At 40.7% G+C, this 19,622-nt stretch overlaps 1 protein-coding gene across 8 annotated transcripts in view; it reads right to left on the bottom strand.

Moving 5' to 3' along the window:
- THSD7A (thrombospondin type 1 domain containing 7A) overlaps positions 1–19,622 on the bottom strand; it is a 522,569-nt gene that overhangs the window by 164,403 nt on the left and 338,544 nt on the right. For 7 of the 8 annotated variants that reach the window (XR_006289020.1, XM_043541145.1, XM_037890601.2 and 4 more), the window contains 3 exons: positions 9,826–10,074; positions 8,042–8,223; positions 5,075–5,143 (listed from right to left, as the gene is read on the bottom strand). Coding sequence is in view for 7 of the 8 variants with exons in the window: in XM_043541145.1 (XP_043397080.1) it covers positions 5,075–5,143; positions 8,042–8,223; positions 9,826–10,074 (500 nt within the window). In the remaining variant the exon portion in view is untranslated. The remainder of the gene's footprint in view (positions 1–5,074; positions 5,144–8,041; positions 8,224–9,825; positions 10,075–19,622) is intronic. The other variant, XM_037890603.2, reaches the window with a different exon arrangement.

Below are 19,622 nucleotides of genomic sequence, written 5' to 3'. Positions count from 1 at the left end.
CTCTCAAAACAAGAGTTTAATTAATTAGAACTCTGTTCTGCCACCGTTACTCACCTTAAGGAGTACCTTATGCTGCATATAATCCCACTGATTACAACTATCTGTGGAGCAAGATACTACTCAGAGGGAGTACGGGTGACAGAATCAGGCTTTTGAGGATCACAGTAACACAGCAACAACAACAGAGGTTTGATGAATGAGCTGCATGCTGTTGTTAAGGTAGTGGAGTCTCTTATTCACATGCACGTGTGTTGCATGCACCTGCTTCTGCCTGCCTGGCCCTTCAGGTAATGTACTTCCCTTTTAGCCACAGGCCCACTAGTGGGCAACTGGAAGCTACATTTTGAGAGGGAGGGAATGAGAAGGCGGCATCCTGTGGAACTGTCCTTCCCATCCTTCCCATGAAGCAAAGCTGCAGTGCAGAGAGGGCAAATACCTGTTAAACATACTCCAGAACTCCCATTTTCTAACACAAGATGACAACGCTGGAAAGAAGTATTCTAACTATGCTATGGTGCTACGGTGGGGCCTAAACCTTATGACACTGAAGGCTGCATTGGCAATTTTCCAGAAGCCTCAGGTCTGTTCCTAATGTGCATGATCATCTGCATAAAGTGTATAACTTGTAGCAGAAAAATAAATGTAAACAAACATAATTTGCAAGTAATTTTAACTTTACTGGATAGTATTTAATAAAGCCGGAGTTAGCAAGTCATTGCCACTTATTTGTAGCCTTTATCTTGAATCTTGAGGTCCTTACACAGCTCTTACTCAAACTACCCTTGAATTCATTGGGAGCTTGCATAAGTAAAGGCAGAGTAAAAGAAAGAGTCATTTGTAACTTTAAGGCACAGCCACACTTTGGGGGCCTTGTGGAGCCCCAGCAGGAGCACAGGGAAGCGTTCTGAAGAATGCCTCCCAGAGCCTTTTGATGCACAAGGGCAGGGTACCCACTGCTACGTTCCTTCATAAGGTGCAGCAAACTCCCTTCAGTGCACCAGTCGTCTTCTTCACTGGTATTTTGAACTATAAATTACTTCTTCCTCTTTAGGAATAAAGAGGAAACCATTCCTGGGCTTCCACAACAGCAAGGACTGCAACTGTCTCTGGCCAGAAGGCTCTTTGAGCCCTCTCCCATTGGACACCTGTACAAAGACCAGACATGGTATGGCCCTGAGTAAAGACTTCAGCTTCTCTTCCATGAAGAATATCAAGTACAGTATACTATTCATATAAGATCTGTTGAAAATATCGGCCACTTCAGTCATTCATCTATAAGGTATCCAAAGCAAGAAATGCTTCAGGGATATGTAACTAGTACAAATAACTCTCTCTCTCAACGCAACACAATTTTATGCCATCTTGTTTACTATCCTTCAGTGTAACATGAAGTATAAAGTTGTTATAAACGACCATGTCTGCTACTCATTCAGGTTTATTGAAGTAGCTTGAGAGACAAAAAGAAAAGGAGTACTTGTGGCACCTTAGAGACTAACCAATTTATTTGAGCATAAGCTTTCGTGAGCTACAGCTCACTTCATCAGACGCATCCGATGAAGTGAGCTGTAGCTCACGAAAGCTTTTGCTCAAATAAATTGGTTAGTCTCTAAGGTGCCACAAGTACTGCTTTTCTTTTTGCGAATACAGACTAACACGGCTGTTACTCTGAAACTTGAGAGACAAAAAAAGTATTGCAGAGAATAATTATTTGGAAATGTTTCCTGTATTTTAAGATTCAGAATGTGCATTACACTGCATTATTCAGAATTTCTTTTTTAGATGACAGCAAATTAAGCAAACTTATCCCCACCGAACTTTGGTTTTATTTCCTTTGTAGCAATACTGTAGCACAAAGCACATTACAATGATGCACAGTACAAATATACTGCTTATTCAATCACTCCAAATCAACTCAGTCAAATTTCTCTGCACATGGAAGTAGAAAAAATTTCTAGGTAAAAACTTTTTTTCTTTTCTGCTCCAAAATGCAAATTTGGGTTGAGCAAAACATTTTGTAAATTTGCATCACTTTTGGTTAATTGTTTCTGACATTAAATTAAATCCACCACCCCGCCCCCCGCCTGTTTTGATTCACCAGAAATTCCAAAACATTTGGATTTTGGTTAAACCTGAATCTATTTATTTTTCAAAACTGTCAGCAAATTGAAAAAAGCAGTTCTTTGCATCGCTCTGATTCCCAATGTTCATCCCTAAAACACTGTTTTCGCTAAAAAAATCATCAACAGTAATAGTTACTGACTGCAAGAAACTTGTCCGGGCTTGACCAGCTGCTCTGATACATCTCAAATAAATGTTGTGTGTAGAATATACAGTGAATGGCACAACACATCTCTGTGCATGACAAAGAGGCATTTCTCTTCAGCCATCATTTCCCCAGTAATTCCACCAACTCCCTGTGCCTATCTGAAAGCCTATTTCAGTGCTGCCAAAGTCTCAGCAGAGAGAGAGAGTTGAAAAACCATCTGATATAGCAAGTCTCAAAAAGTAAAAAGCAAACAAACAAAAAACAGGAAAAGATTTTTTGTTACTATTACCTTCTCATGCATGATGTGACCTCTGTTATATATATCACTTTTCATCCAGAGAGCTCCCAAACCACTTTGCTAGCTACATATCTAGGATTCATTTCAGCCAGAGGTGCTCAAGTATGATAAAGATTATTTATCTTCTTTACAATAAACTGCTGAGCTGTGGCAAGCCTGAACATTAGCATCTCAACCCCTTTAACTTCAGTGGCTTTCCTCCAGATTTACACCAGTGTAAATGAGCTCAACATCTGATCCCTTATTGTTTGACTGGAGATGATTTGAAAGAAGAAGCTACTGGACACAGAAGTTCATAGTCAAAAGATGTTTCCCCTCCCACTGCTGCCCTTTCATATTTTCTTTTCATGCATTTGTGGTATGGGTGCTTGGTTCTTTCGTTTCCTGTCAGTGGTACTGAACATTGAGTCAATGCTTAATAATACAAGCTCTGCGTGTTTTCCAGATATTTTGCTCAAATTTTGGACACATGTGAGAACAAAACAGAATGTGTTTTGCTAACAAGCTCTCACTTTCCCCCTGCCAAACCAGAAAATTAGGTTCAGGTTTGGAATGGCTTTCAAGTTTGGGCTGGGAGATTAAACAAAAACCCCAAACAAAAACACACACACAAAAACACCATCATTCTCTGCTGAACTAGGAACCTCTCTCTCACTGTGTTCTAAAAATCTAGAACTTCCCCTTTCTCCTAAAGTGGGATAAAAATCAAGAAAACTCAAAGTGCTTTTCTGTGCCCACTTATGGGCTGCTAACTCAGTGTGTCTAGTCCCAAAGAATACTACCTACTAGCAAGTGCCTGGAAAATAATTAACTATTACCCCAGGAACCCTCTACTGAGCTCTATACTGGCTAGACAAGTCACTGGAGAACTTCATACAGTAAGGTAGAAGCCTACGAGCAGGAGGACTGTAGAGTAGCTACATTTTAAAAATTATCACCACAAAAGCACAGACTCACCTCTCTTGGTAAACAGTGGGCTAAATTCACCAAGGATGTGCACCAGCTCCTCCTCTGGCAGAGAATCCCAGCTGACCAGCTGACCAAAGTGGCCATCATGCGGTCACAGCCAGAGTGATGCTGGGGATGAGGTAATTCATTGCATTCTCTGGGGCGCTTCTGCCAACAGGGCCAGAGTGTCACAGGAAGAGCGTCTGTACATCCATGCCCCAGCAAGAGCTCACCATTTTTTCAGGACACTAGTTGCTCTACTTTCACAAAAGCAGAACAAATGAACATTTTAAAAAAGCCACACTAACAAAATAGACGAAGGATAACATCACGAGTTTCCTTCCCAGTTTTGTGTAATGTATGTGGTAAAGTTTATTGCCAAACTGTAAAGCCTACTACTTCAGACTCTGATCCTGCAAACACTTAGGGCTTGTCCTCATTGCCAGGGAGATCGACGCTGCTGCAATCGATGCAGCAGGTGTCGATTTAGCGGGTCTAGTGAAGATCCACTAAATTGACGGCAGAGTCCTCTCAGAGAAGACTAATGTAAGTCAACCGGAGATCGTCTCCCATCGATGCAGTGCAGTGACGACGCTGGGGTAAGTCGACCTAAGCTACGTCGACTCCAGCTACGTTATTCACATACCTGGAGTAGCTTAATTTAGGTTGACTTACCCCAGTAGGGAAGACAAGCCCTTACACACCTATGTATGTCTATGAATGTAAGTAGTCCCTTTCAGTTCAATGGTTAGGTACACAGTTATATCAATTTTGCAGATGGGTAAAGAGAGGCAAGGAGAAGTTGAGTGATTTGCCTAACGTACATAGAAAGTGAGTGACAGAACAACAGAACCTAGTAATCCTTAATTTCCCGTTCCCTGTCCTAACTGCTACACATGATACTCCTGCTCAAACGTAAACTTGTCATTTCTGACCTGAAGATAGAAAATTTCTGAACTTGACTTATAGGGATGTACCAACCCCAAAAGGCTAGAAGTTTTGGTTTTGATAAACATCCAAAGTTCAAATTCTTATATGATACAAATATCCTGAATCAGCCAAACAGATCTGGAAATAGGCCTGCCAACCCTCCAAGATTGTTCTGGAGTCTCCAGGAATTAAAGATGAATCTTTAATTGAAGGTTATGTCATGTGATGAAAGCTCGAGGAATACATCCAACCAAAACTCACAATCCTAGCTGGAAATAGCAAAGGAAAGTGGAAATTTTGGAAGACCAAAGAAATTCCCAGCACTTTAGGGCCAGGATGGGAAATAGAAGTGAAAGATATTTATCAGAACTTTTAAAAAAATGGATAAAGGTTTGGGTTGAGTCTGTGCTATTAGTTTGTATTTCAGGTCTGGTACTTGATGTATAAGTATTTTGCCCTCATTTCTTTTATTATCTTGAACCTTATGAGTGAGAGCTCACAAGTTCAGTACCAGAAACTATTTTAGAGAGAAATATACTTTTTTATATATAGCCAACATAGTTCTCCAAGGGGACAGTGCCTCCTGGCACACTTTTGATTGAAATGTCAGGTAGAAGGCCTTAATTACCTACCTGTTATTTCAAAAGTGATTGATAGAAGTGGTGCAGCACTAGACTTCGACGTGCTCTGTGACTGACTTTCTGAAATAACAGGGAAACACCACTATGAGTACGTGAGAATGGAAGTTTTCAAAACAGCCTTACTGAGATAGTATTAGCTGTTTATGAACACAGAGCTACATTGTAAGAAGGGGTTTCCCACTGTAAGGGTTGGTGGGATTTTCCCCCTCCAGTTCTTGAATCATTGCCTGGTTTTAATCACACCATTTAATCACGCCAAATTGCTGTTTCTAAGGGTGCACAGAAGCTGCTTTAAAAAACAAAACAAAAACACAACACTTTTTAATCTGTCTCCAAAAATGGAAACGTCCCCAGAGCTTTTTAAACTAAAACTCACTTCACCCCTAGTTTGAGCTCTTGAAAAAAGTGTTCTCAAGTTTATGCATCCAAAGACTAGTTACATTTTAAACAGCCTTATGGGGCCTATAGAGATTACCTCCTGAGGGCTCTGCATATTCCTGTCACATTCTGATAAGGACAGATTTCACACCAGCCTGAGACAGCAAGACTTCACAGTCAACCAAAATCCTGATCATCATTCTGAGCAGTAAGCTGTTGCTGAATTTATTGTTGCCTCTCTTTAGCTGAGAATTTTGTCACTCTTTACTTCTAAGGCAGGAGCACCTAAACTTGGTCCCAGAGGAAATTTGCCGAGAGCCCTGGAGCTGCAACTAATTGGTATTAAATGAAGCAGACTGAAGACACCCTCCCTCAGAAATACACAGGTGCAACCGATGGAGCATAGAAGTCTCAGCAAACAATGCTCCATCGTAATTCAAGCAGATGTATTAAAATGGATGCTGGGAATGGTAGTCTCCACAAACTGCAGTGCCCACATTAAAGATGCCCCCCACTAGAGAACTCTGTAGGCTGCAAGGTGGCCACCTCTATTCTAAATGCTTAACTATGCATGCCCAAGTCAAGGATGTCCCTTTTCCTGGAGTGTGTGGCTGTATTTCTTTGTGGCAATGTAAATTTGTACCATAGAGCTGCATAAAGTATAAAAATAAATGTAATCAGAATTGTGGGCTAAATGCACTTAGTATAATATACTGTCTTGAAGGATTTCTAAATTATCAATGGATAAATCGTTCCTTTCAAGTTACTTTTTGCTGCTGGGGAATAATGTATGTTAATGTAAATTACTCACTGAGGTTTTGTTCTTCAAAAAAGCATATAATAATATAGTTGAACTCATCAGAAAAGTATTTTATGTTAACTATATAGAGCTAGGTGCTTATAAGACCCCAATCACCACATCAACCATTCAACTCATTAACACTACACCTGTTAAGCATGGAATTTTTATTATTCACATTCCGCAGATGGAAACTTTTTCCAAGATCACATATGAAGTCTGTGGCAAAACCAGGAATTGAACCCAAATCTCTCAAGTCCATTCCAAACACCTTAACCACAAGATCATCCTCACGCTTTCACGGTGTCACTTGAATTGATATGTGGACAGAATTGGCATCGGGCTTTGTTGCAAGGATAGGTTCCTGGGTTAGCGTTTCTGTTGTATGGTGTGTGGTTGCTGGTGAGTATTTGCTTCAGGTTGGGGGGCTGTCTGTAAGCAAGGACTGGTCTGTCTCCCAAGTGACACCATCATAGGACCTAATCACATCAGCCATGCCAGCAGGGGCTCGTTCACCTGCACATCTACCAATGTGATATATGCCATCATGTGCCAGCAACGCCCCTCTGCCATGTACATTGGCCAAACCGGATAGTCTCTACGCAAAAGAATAAACGGACACAAACCTGACATCAGGAATCATAACATTCAAAAACCAGTTGGAGAACACTTCAACCTCTCTAATCGCTCAGTGATAGACTTAAAGGTGGCAATTTTGCAACAGAAAAGCTTCAAAAACAGATTCCAAGGAGAATCTGCTGAACTTGAATTAATATGCAAACTAGATATCAACTTAGATTTGAACAGAGACTGGGAATGGCTCGGTCATTACACTACTTGAATCTATTTCCCCATGTTAAGTATCCTCACACCTTCATGTCAACTGTCCAAAATGGGTCATCTTGATTATCACTTCAAAAGTTTTTTTCCCCCTGCTGATAATAGCTCCTCTTAATTAATTAGTCTCTTACAGTTGGTATGGGTACTTCCACCTTTTCATGTTCTCTCTACGTATAAATATCTTCTTACTATATGTTCCATTCTATGCATCCGATGAAGTGGGCTGTAGCCCACAAAAGTTTATGCTCAAATAAATTTGTTAGTCTCTAAGGTGTCACAAGTACTCCTGTTCTTTTAGTTTGCAGAGATTCTCTTCATATAAACCTTTTTTTTCCCTTTTTCAATTTTGGGAGTACAAATCCACACAAGCATCAAGCTGAGTTACAGTTTTACACAAAAACAAGAACTCTACATGAAAGTCAGCCAAAACCATCACATTTTGTCTGGTTTCAACTAAAAACCAAGTTTAGTGCTCTTTTTGAACCTGTAAAGTCACTTCACATATATATTTCCATGGTGACTTTACACATGCATTTACTTTTTTCTCTTTCTAGGTGTAACCTATACAAGCAAAGAGAGGTTAAAATGACTTGCACAAGGTCACAGAAAATCTCTGGCAGAACCAGGACTAGAACCCAGAGTTCCTGACTCCCAGTCTTGTATGTTTCTTACCACAAAACCATCCTACAGTTAAGGAAGCCTTCAGGAAGTCTTATGAAAAAACAGTTCAGAGTAAGATACGGACATTTGCAGGATAAAGAATGAACCCATCCCTCCTGGAATTAAATATTTCCATTTAAATTAGATTTTAAAAAAATAGATCACAGTAACCTATAATAAAATAAGACACATGTGACAGAAGACAATGGAGGTCAAAAAGCTCCGGCATGCTGAAGTGTTCAGTTTTCACACTAATTCAATTGCAAGTGAATGAAATTTACCTTCTTTTTCCTTGAGGGTATTTAAATAGGAGAGGAGATTTTCATTAGCTTGCACACAGTACACCTCACGGGTTTGAATTCCACCTCCACACAGAGCTGTCTGATTCCCTCGTCTTTTGTCTTGTTGGCTAAGTAAAGGGTCAACACGACATTCTGTCCACTCTGTGGTTCTCCAGCCATATCTGAATCAAAGTAATTGCAAATTGGGTGAATTAGTTCTTTAAAACATGTAAAGCCACACAAGGTAATATTTGATTATACAAGGCAAAGTGCCCTAATATTTCTGACTCATTATCTAGAAGGATTGGCTCCCCAAAAATCTTTATTTTACAGGTATGCATGAGGTTTGGTATTCTACACTGATGGAACTATTTTCCTCATTATTTCATTTTTGAAAAGGTTATATTTAGGAAGATCTTTATTTAATTTTAACCAGTGGAATTTATTATTTTACTGCAAGGAAGAATAATAATGTTGCATGGAAAGAAATTGAGTTTTATGCTCAAATCTGCCAATCCCCAGATTTGTGACTCTTAGCACTTGTTTAGAACTAGACAGCTAGAATAAAGCAACATAGAACAAAAATCAGAGAAATGTGCACACTGAGAAACATAAGCCCCGAAAGAATAAAAAAGGAAAAGCCTCCAATTTACCTTTGATAAGAAGCATGAATGTTCCTCCTGCATATCAAGGCAAAACTATAATTATACTTTTTTTTCCCCCCAAAAAATTATTTCAGTGAGTTCTTTTTTCACCATCAAGAGTAAGATGGCTTCTCTGCGGTGCTCAAGCCCCCCTGCTGAGTACTGACGAATGAAGAGAAGCTGTGAGCTTTCTCATCAGCGAGTGCATAAGAAAGAAGGTCTGCGACTCCAACTTAAAACCCCAGTCAGACTTATGAATTGAAAGACATGTCACAGGATTCTCTGCCCAACAAGCACTTTAAGGAGATATGAAGGGAATCATTTCCTGATGCTGCTGAAGATGGAGAACGATGATATTTCTCCTCTTCAAGGAAAATTATGTTGCATAGTCAAAATGCACAGATCCAAAATGGCATAACATCAAATGCTATTTCCCCAACAGCTCTTTTCAGGCAGATAAAGAAAAAGCACAGTTGTGACTATTAATATTAATCTCAATTAGATGCTAATGATGAAAGCAATCTCCTGAATCTAAAGTACTTGCTTGCTGTCAAACTTCCTACATCTAAACATAACTAAATTTATTTATTACCACTTTTAGCCTCTTCCCCTTTTAGAGCTCAGTCTTGCCTTCTTTAATCAGCCTAAACTCCCAATGAAGTCAGATAGGAGTTTGGCTACTCAAGGAATACATACCAGCTTCTTACTGTGTAAGTCACTTGGTATGTGATTGTGTGCCCTGTACTTCAAACAATAATGGATTCTAGAAGGAATGATCTGTGGGAAAAATAACCACTGAATCAATAAATTGGTTTTACTATGCCCTTAAAGCTGGTTCAAAGCAGTGCATATAAGTGTACCAGTGTGTATATACATGTTCACATTTACGAAGTCAGCATTTACAAAGTCAAGTGAGTTATTTCTCTATATTTAGAGTAGGAAGTAACTTCAGTACAACTGCAACTAAATGCAAATGTTAGCTTTAGTGGGATCGCTGAATATGCACACATATCAACCAAACCCTAGTATTTTCTTTTAAATTTATTTGTACTGCCAATCAAATCATTATCAATGTCTTGCACTCTCCCACTGGAAGTACAGTATTCATTCTGATGGGGTGGGGTACACATTAACACTTACGTAACACACGGCGCCACACCATCTCCTTGAGAGCTACATTGCTCTGTTTCTTCTAGTTCTGGGCATTCACTTTCACTGCCAATAGGAAACTGCTTAATGGTCCGTGTTCTTGTACGATTTCCTTTAGGGGATGTCATATCAAAACATGTTTTGGAACAGGGGCTCCACTCAGACCATTCCGACACCTGGCACTCCTTAGTGATCACACAGGACTGGAAGGTAATTGGCAACTTGTCTTGTTGGCAAAAGCTGTAAAAGAGCAGCAAGTTTTTAATTACCTGTGTTCACAAGCAGTTATGAATCCCAGACGAATATGCTATTCCCTGAACTGAACAATGAACACACTTAGGAAGCGCTTATTTCTGCTGAGAACTGCGGATTATTTTGAGGACATGTTAGGCCACATCTTGTAAGTCCTCATTCACACAAAGCTTCCTCTGACTTTAATTGTCTAAATAAGAATTGGGTGAGTAAGATTTTGTGGATATGGCCAGTCAAATACCGTATAGCACACTGCTTTTTAGGGAGAGAAAAAGCAATAATGTTTTAAAGAAATACTGGGGTCAAATGTTAAATATAAATTTTTACCTACCAGTCTTCACAGTATGATAATAAAATAAATGAAAACAAATCACAGTTTCCATGACTTTTTTGTTTTGTTTTTAGTTCCACATTGGTTTGTTTAGCATTTTTGGAAAAAGGAATGATCAGCATCAGAGGTGCTCACAATGTGAAAATGGCTGGTCAGACAGTGCTGGCTCCTCCTCAGTGGCAGCTGATCAATTACTTTAAAAGACAGCTACAAATACATTAAATACGTTTCCATGTAAGCAATTGATATAGTTGCCACAGAGACATAACATAATCTGTAGGAGTCTGAAGGGAGTTGTTGTGGCTGTATCAAGATATAGCCCACACTATGAAATGGAGCATAAATGTGGCCTTCAATTCCCTTTTCCTAAGGCAATCTATCTGCTTCAACTCTGTCTGAGGTTGGCTTCACTCACAATGTTATATAGACTTTCAGGGAGACTTATGTTCCTAAGTGCCTACATAACTTTGGAAAGGGGACTTCTGTACTTTTGAAAAAAATTATTCTACAGAGAAAAGTTAACCCGTTTGCTTTATAGTTTGATTCACAATAAGAAAAAAAAAATCAACAGCAAAACTCAAGTAAAACAGCATCTTGACTAGACTGGTCATAATACCAATTCTTTAATCATAGTTATAATAATTCATATTCATCATACTTGTTCTAATATAGGCTACTCAGTTTTGATTTAACTGTAACCAGTCAGGAAAAGATCTACAGTGACATATAGATAGTTCAGTGTAACACTCTGCTCAGTGTATAGCAACAGTAAAAAAAGCAAACAAATGTTTTGATATATTTAGAATGGTATAGAAAATAACACTGAAAATATTGTAATTTCATTACACAAATCAATGGCATGCCCTTCCCAGGAATACTATATTCATTGCTGGTTATTTTATTTAACACAAGATATAGCAGAAAAAGAAGGGGGTCTCAACTGAGGCCAAGATCTTAGCATGATTTTAAAAAGGATTCAACATTTATGATGGCTATGTTAGGAATGAACACATATTTTATATGAATATGCTTCTGCGTCATCATAAAAGACAACTACTAACTTATGGGGGAATATGAAAAACTTCCCTTGGGGAAAAAATTATTCTATAATGGACCATTATGAGATTTTTTGCACTTTCCTTTGAAGTATCAGGCACTGAACTATATAGACCACTGGTCAGATTGGGTATGGCAATTTCTGTGTTCCTAACAGCAGGTACATATGTATTGATTCTGCATGGAAACACTTTTTAATGACTGTGAACAAGAGCCATATTCCATGTGGATTCTTATATGTACAGTGTTTGTGGCTCCTTCTGGATGAAAGGTGCTAGACTACCATTCCCCTCCTGAGCTCCCTACGGATATTAATGGCACTTTTCTAGCAAATAATATTCGAGTGGAAAGTATGCATAAAGAGCAGACAAACAAATATACTCTTCAGCCATGTTTGATCCTAGGGGAATTTAATTAGGGGCCTACCTTGTCATAGTTTCATGCACAGAATTGCTGTTTAACTACACAGCAGCTTTGGTGTGGATCAGTGGCAGATTATCTACTGAGTAATGTGGGAGAACAAAATACAGACCTAAATCATATGGCTAGGATTCAGTGTTGTATCTCCACAAGGGCAAGTAGGACAAAGATGGATTTAAGTTACCTTTTTACCTAATTATTATGGGCTTCTCCAGGAGCTGGTGTAGCCTATAATAATCTGGTGTAGCTGGCGTAGCTCCTGGAGTAGGGTGGAGCAGCCAGAAATTGTTCTACTTTATGAATCCTCTCTTCATTCCACCCCTCAAGCTGCCTATGGGTGGTCTGCAGTCCAGGACACCCAAGAATCCCCGGAGTAGCATAGGCTATGAGTATTCCTCTCCTGTCCCCGCCCATGGCACACCCTCTAAACCAGGCTTGCAAGGGGGGGTCTGCGTAGTTCTAGTTTCAGTGCTCTATGCAGTACCTGAGGAGGGCAGTTCTATCCCACCAGGCTTTGGGGCTTTCACAGCACCTGTACACTTCTACAGGAGCCCTACAGGGGCTTCAGCAGAGTCCAGAATCCTACCCTATGAACTTATCATTTCAAGTAGGACACTGGACAGAGTTACAAATGAAAGAGAGAGAAAAAAATGTGAGAAAAGTATAAATATATTAAGGGTGAACTGTAAGGCTAAAGTGAAAACTGAGTTGAGCCCAGACATACATCCTGAATGCCTATACTAAGCAGGTAGTTGGGAGCATTTAACATCAGCAAAGGAGCATTTTTCAGAAGGTATTTCTCTACTTTGTAAAATCATCTGGTATTTCTTAGTTCACCAAAGACCTCCATAGAATGCATCATCCCATGACATCCCTGAAAACAGGTGCTTGTAAACACACCAAGTGTCTTACTAAAATCAAGTAAAAAGAAAAGGAGTACCTGTGGCACCTTAGAAACTAAAATTTATTTGAGCATAAGCTTTTGTGAGCTACACTCAAGAAAGCTTATGCTCAAATAAATTTGTTAGTCTCTAAGGTGCCACAAGTACTCCTTTTCTTTTTGCAAATACAGACTAACACGGCTGCTACTCTGAAATCAAGTAGTTTGGTTCATCTTTTGTTCTTCCATATTAATAGGCCAGATCCTGACACTGACTTTCATTCAAAGCTTTCATAATGTTGGAAATTCTGCACATGAGAGCGTGGCAGGAGATGGCCCTTAACTAACTTCCCCTTTGACTACAAGGTGAATGAACAGCAAACTTCATACACATGCAGTTGAATGTTTACAATAATTTTCTCTCTGGGGAAGTGACTGTCCCTTTCTAAACAACTGAATATTACAATCCTTAGATTTGTCTTCTCCATTGTTTCACTACATTTGTTATAGCTTGGCTCCAGCTGTCAGGTTGTGTGAAATGTTTCCTCTTATGGTGATGTCAACATCAGTATCTGAACTGATTAGCGGAGGAAGCCTAAATATACCCACAATGCATAGCCTGAGCCTCTTCTGGGACTTTCAGTTGGCTTTGCAGATGAGCACCAACCCTTCCAAAATGTGAACATTTGCTTTACAGAAACAACGTGGGTAAGGTAATATCTTTTACTGGACATATTTTTGTTGGCGAGACAGACAAGTTTTCAAGCTTACACAAGCTGTTCTTCAGGTCCCTTTTCATCAGGTCACCTGAAAAGAGCTCTGTGTAAGTGTTAAAGCTTAGAAGTTGGTCCAGTAAAAGATATTATCTCACCACCTTGTCTCTCTAATATCCCAGGACCAAAATGGCTACAACAACACTGCATACAACATTTGCTTTAGTTTGTTAACTTGTAATGCATATAACTGACTTTGACGTCTAGCCGAAAAACTGCTCGAAATGTAGCTGTCAAATCCTATATACTTCAAAACGGGAGGGAAGAATATTGTGCACTAACCCAATATTTTATTTATATATATATATGACTACTTTTATATTAAACACATGTTAAAATTAGAGCTGAGAAAACTTCAGAATTTCCATCCCATCTGACGTTTCAACATACGTTTTTGTCTCAAACCAGGACAAAAAGTTGCATTTTTGAATTATTTTGTGAAATGGAAATTCTGAAAAATTTCACAATGGAAATGTCAAACATTTTATTTCAACATTTTCAACTGAAACAAAACTTTTTTTGACATTCCCAAAATCAAAATGTTTCATTTTATTTTGTTGAAATGACCCAATAGGCACAGTTTCAAGTCATTTCAACATCAAGCCATGTTCTTCCACTTCAGCATATTGCCCCATGGGAGCTGTAGATCAGTAGCCTGATGCCTCAATTCCTCCCAGTAGGCCAGGCACCATGGGCCAGACAACTCCTCACCACAGAGCATATTGCATTGTGGGAAATGTAGTCCCTCAGGGAGCTCAGCAGAACGGACCCCACATGGGGACCTGAACTACAACTCCTATAAGGCAATGCGCTGATAGGGAAATGCAATTTAATGTTTTACTGACCTGATTTAAAGCAAAATTTTTTGGTCAATTCAACAAAACAAAATATTCTCATTTGGGTTGAACTGATGTGAAATTAAATATTTCATACACATTTACGTGATGGAAAAACAAATTTTTAGATTTTCCATCAGAAAAAAATTGATTGAGCAGAAACTGGATTTTATCCTGGAAAATCTTTCAGACAGAAAATTGCCAACAGCTCAATTTAAATTTAAGCACTTGTTTGGGATGAAAAACTGAATCCAATGAAGAATCCATTTCCACAAAATTTCATTGAGATCCATTATATTAAAGTCTGTTGATAGGTCTAAGAGAATGGACATTGTACCCTTGTCCACTTCTAGGAGAAGATCAAACACTATTGACACAAATATCCTCATTTCCATATCCAAAATATGACCCCAGACTGACGCAGATGAAAATACAGCTGAAGATGGCTCAACTGTACTTCTATCATGTTACTATTCCTATTATTCATTTTTAATTTTTTTTCATAGACAAAAGAAAGTGCATGAATAACAGGGCTAAATGACAAGCAAGTGGTTAAGAAGAATATAAAATGAATCTATTTTTATAATAACTGTAAAACGGATTAGTCCTCCTTTTTTATTGGCCACAATACAAGCATCGTCAAAATAATACTGTAAGCCAACTGACAATACTGAGAGCTTTGTACTGGCTGCTAATATTATTTAGCTAGATTTAAGAATTAAAAGCAAGCTGACTTACTAACCCATTCTGTTATTTTTTTACATCCTAACGCCCTTCCCTATTTAAAATTTACACTATTTACATCTAACTATTGACAAATAATTGCTAGCATCATAAATCATGGACAGGAAATCTTTTTACTGTCAAATAAGCCTTTGCCTTTTGCAAGGCGCTGGAGCCTGTAACAATTAGTAAAAGAGGCAGGATAAAAGCAAATTAACTGGAGTATCTTGTTTCAACATTTGCTTTTCTTTGAGCAAATTAGATAGACTATTAGAGCTAATTGCAAACTGCCATTATCAAGAGTTTTCTTTCATTTTGCAAGCAGCAGGAAAAGACATATTGGATTTCAAGAACTACAAGCAGTGGTGAGCTGGAGCCGGTTCACACCAGTTCGCTGGAACCGGTTGTTAAATTTAGAAGCCCTTTTAGAACCAGTTGTCCCTCTCTAAAAGGGCTTCTAAATTTAACAACTGGCCAAAAGTGGTGCCTTAGGCTCCAGCTCCGTGGGTGCTCCGGGGCTGGAACACCCACGGGGAAAATTTGGTGGGTGCAGCTCCCCGCCTGGCCCCAGCTCTGCTTCTCCACCCCGCCTCCCCCGCCCCTGGTTTCCTGCGAATCAGCTGTTCACGCGCAAAGCCTGGGCGGGCTGAGAAGCAAGTGGCGGCTACGCGCTCAGGCCCAGGGAGGTGGAGGCGAGCTGGAGCGGAGGCGGGCGGAGAAGCAGAGCGGGACGGCGCATTCAGGGGAGAAGGCAGAGATGGAGTGGAGGTGAGCTGAGGCTGGGCGCGGGGCGGGGAGCTGCCGGTGGGTGCTGTGCACCCACCAAATTTTCCCCGTGGGTGCTCCAGCCCCAGAACACCCACGGAGTTGGTGCCTAAGGCGCCACTTTTGATGTGATCAGTGGGGGGGAGCGGCCGCTCCCCCTGCTCCCCCGCCCCTAGGAGCCAGAAGGACTTGCCGGATGCTTCCTGGGAGCTGCCCCAGGACTGGTCCCTCTGGCTCTTAGGGGCAGGGTGGGAACCCACTACGGTGGCCCACGAGACCCTCCTGCCCGGTTCTGGGGACAGTCAGGGAAGGGAATGGGGCAGGGGGGCTGGAGGTGGGGGCATCAAGGAACACGGGGGTTGGATGGGGCAGGAGTCCCCGGGGGCGGGGGTGGGCCACGACCCCCTCGTGGGGTGAAGAGGGAACTGGTTGTTAAGATTTTGGCAGTTCATCACTGCCTATAAGTCTCAGTACTGCATTCTGACTGAAGGGGGAACTAATGGAGCAACAGATTTAAATTTCCAAGGTTGTGTATTTCTTTAAATAAGGCTCAGCCCAAAACACGATTGTGACTGTGACTGAGCTCTAGTCCCTCTGGAGTTAGAGCTGAAACCAGATTGTAATCTTGTTTTTCAGTTTTCCACCTTCCATACACAAACATCCCAAATTAATTGAAAACAAACTAATTACAGTAACTCCTCACTTAACATCGTAATTATGTTCCTGAAAAATGCGACTTTAAGCGAAACGATATGAAGCAAATCCAATTTCCCCATAAGAATTGCTGTAAATAGGGGGGGTTAGGTTCCAGGGAATGCCTTACTGCTAAATGATGAACTACCACTTGGCTGAGCCCTCAAGGGTTAACACATTGTTGTTAATGTAGCCTCACGCTCTACAAGGCAGCATGAATGGAGGGAGGGGAGACAGCATGGCAGAGAGAGACAGACACACACTGTGTGTGTGTGTGTGTGTGTGTGTGTGTGTGTGTGTGTGTGTGTGTGTGTGTGTGTGTGTGTGTGTGTGTGTGTGTGTGTGTGTGTGAGAGAGAGAGAGAGAGAGAGAGAGAGAGAGAGAGAGAGAGAGAGAGAGAGAGAGATGCACATTGCCCCTTTAAGTACGCTGACCCCACTCGAAGTACACTGCTTTTTTAAGTTGATCAGCAAGTTGAGACAGCAGCTTCTGCCAGCAAGCTCCCTCCATCCTGAGCCCTATCCACTCACCAAGTGTCTTTGAGGCATAATGTCTCCTGATGCTTACCCTGGATTACTTACCCCGAATTAAAGCTATTGCGGGGGGGGGGGGGGGGCGATTAAGCTAAAACACAGATACACTTGTGTACACTTACACAAATGAATAGCCTGTTGGGGCTCTCATGTTGCTTACTGAACTATTTGAAGTACAGCAGAAAAAGGTTAGTCATACAATTATGGGATTTTACATCTTTTACTGGGGTTTTCGTCACACTGTCCTGGGCCCAACACCAATTACCAGTGGGAATAGGAAGAAAGAATAAAGAAATGGCTTTGCAGGCTGCCTAGCCAGTTCTACTGAAACCGGAACTAGAACATTAGAACTGTCCAGGATATTGGGGCTGCCTTTCAAAACTGTATTTTTGTTCTGTGTTGGTACAGTACCTAGCACACTGGGGTCCTGGCCCATGTGTGGAGGTCCGAGGCAAAACAATAATACATGTACATTAATTAATTAAAACCTAGGACATCTAGCCAATCTAGAAAGGAAAACTAACAGAAATGTGAGCTTCACACCAGGACATCTTCTCACATATTCTGAGACATCATTCCACAAATTAAACATTTAATCCTGGACTACTTCAACTGCCTTTTATGTTCAAATACAGGAAGGCAATGACATGGGGTTTACAAGTCTAATATGAGATTTCACAGTGGAGTACGTTTCATTCACAATAAACTCAATGTATTCATCAGAGCTCAGATTTAACAAGAACTAATATTTGCTACTTCTACAGACACAGTATAGCAAGATGCCTGATAAATAAAGTAAATTCAAGTCAAGCCATCTTTTTGGTTAGTGTCCCTCTCCCCCCCTCCCTCCCATCCTTTCTATTCCTCCTATTTTGCCTCTTATCAGCTTTGACTTATTGTCATTTTTTTCCCTTTTATGGTATTTTCTCACCTATTACTCCCTACTTTAATTCCCAATATACTAGAGGTCTGTTACATTTATTTTCCCTCAAGCTGATTTCCCTTTTGATTACATTCAAATTCTTCCATTGTTCTGAAATGAATAACATGGCTACGATTCAGCAGGGAGACTGCTGCCAAAAAACTCTGGGCACTTAGGAGAAACAAAAGTAGTGGCAGACTGAGTCGTTATTTCCAGCTCTGAATTCAATAAAGCCTCCTATGTATTAAAAAGAACATTAATTCAGGATTAAATCACTAAGAAATACCAACAGTAGTAAATAAACTATTCAGATATACAGATTTAACTGTGTATGAAACAGTGATCTCTTAGAAGAAGAACAGACACAGGGAATGTCTACCATGGACAAAAAAAAGTCCCTGCGGCAACAAGTCTCAGAGCCTAGGTTGACAGACTCAGGCTTGTGGGGCTTTGTACTCTGGCACTAAAAACACCTGTGTAGATGTTCCAACACTGGCTAGAGCTTGTGCTCTGAAGCCCAATCCACTCCCCAGGCTTCAGAGCCAGAGCTGTTATATCTACACAGTTAGTTTTAGTACTGTAACACTAAGCCGAGTCTGTAGACCTGGGCTCTGAGACTTGCTCCTGTGAGGGCTTTTTTTGTTTGGCGCCATGCAGAGGCTAAAGTTCTTTATATTTTAGAGTATACTGTCAAATAATGTGACGCGTTTTAACCTTTTATTGGTGTTAGTTTTTCCTCCTTAGTTACTCTTTCACCTAAGACTTGTGGATTTTATTTTTTCATTGACTTCTGGGGCAAGATCCTAACTCCTGCTCCAGCCCCTTTACACAGCATAAAAGGGCTTGAGCAGCATAAAAGTTCCTGTACAGCTGGTAGAGGATTCCTCCAGTGCAAGAACTGTGGAAGACAGCCACAAGGCTGTCTCCTGCAGAGCACCTCACAAGCTTAGCTGTCGGCCCAGAGCTAGCTATGTTATGCTGGAGATCTCTCTAGCCCCCATAGCAGCCTAGTGTTGGGAGAACAGCCCTGCTCCCCTACAAGTTCTACTCTGTGCCTCTTAGGGTATGTCTACACTACAGCTGGAGGTGTAATTTCTAACTCGGGCAGACATACCTGCAATAGCTTTTATCGAGTAGCATGCTAAAAATAGCAGCGAAGGCATAAGGATGGGCTTGCCGTCTGAGTACAATCCCATCGGAAACCCTAGGTACATTCTCTGGTGGCTAGCCTGTCCCACTGCTTGTACCTCTGCAGCTACACTTCCATTTTTAGTGCGCTAGCTCAGGGTTACAGTGGGCTTGTCTACCTGAGGTGGTAGTTACATCTCTAGTGCAGACATACCCTCGCATTAGCTACTTTGCTCTGCATCTCGATGGGTATGTCAGGACTTACACCACTACAGCAGCACAGGTGCAATGCTGCAGCTGCACTGCTGTGTATCACTTCAATGTAGACACTACCTACGCTGTCAGGAGGGGTTCTCCCTTCAGCATACATAATCCATCTCCCTGAGAGGTGGCAGGTAGGTCAATAGAAGAATTCTTCCATGAACCCAATACTATCTAAACACCAGGAGCTAGGCTGGCATAGTTCTGTATCTCAG

The sequence above is a fragment of the Chelonia mydas genome, chromosome 2 (genome assembly GCF_015237465.2).
Source record: "Chelonia mydas isolate rCheMyd1 chromosome 2, rCheMyd1.pri.v2, whole genome shotgun sequence".
Taxonomy (NCBI): Eukaryota; Metazoa; Chordata; order Testudines; family Cheloniidae; genus Chelonia; species Chelonia mydas.
This window is presented reverse-complemented; position numbering and strand designations above follow the sequence as displayed.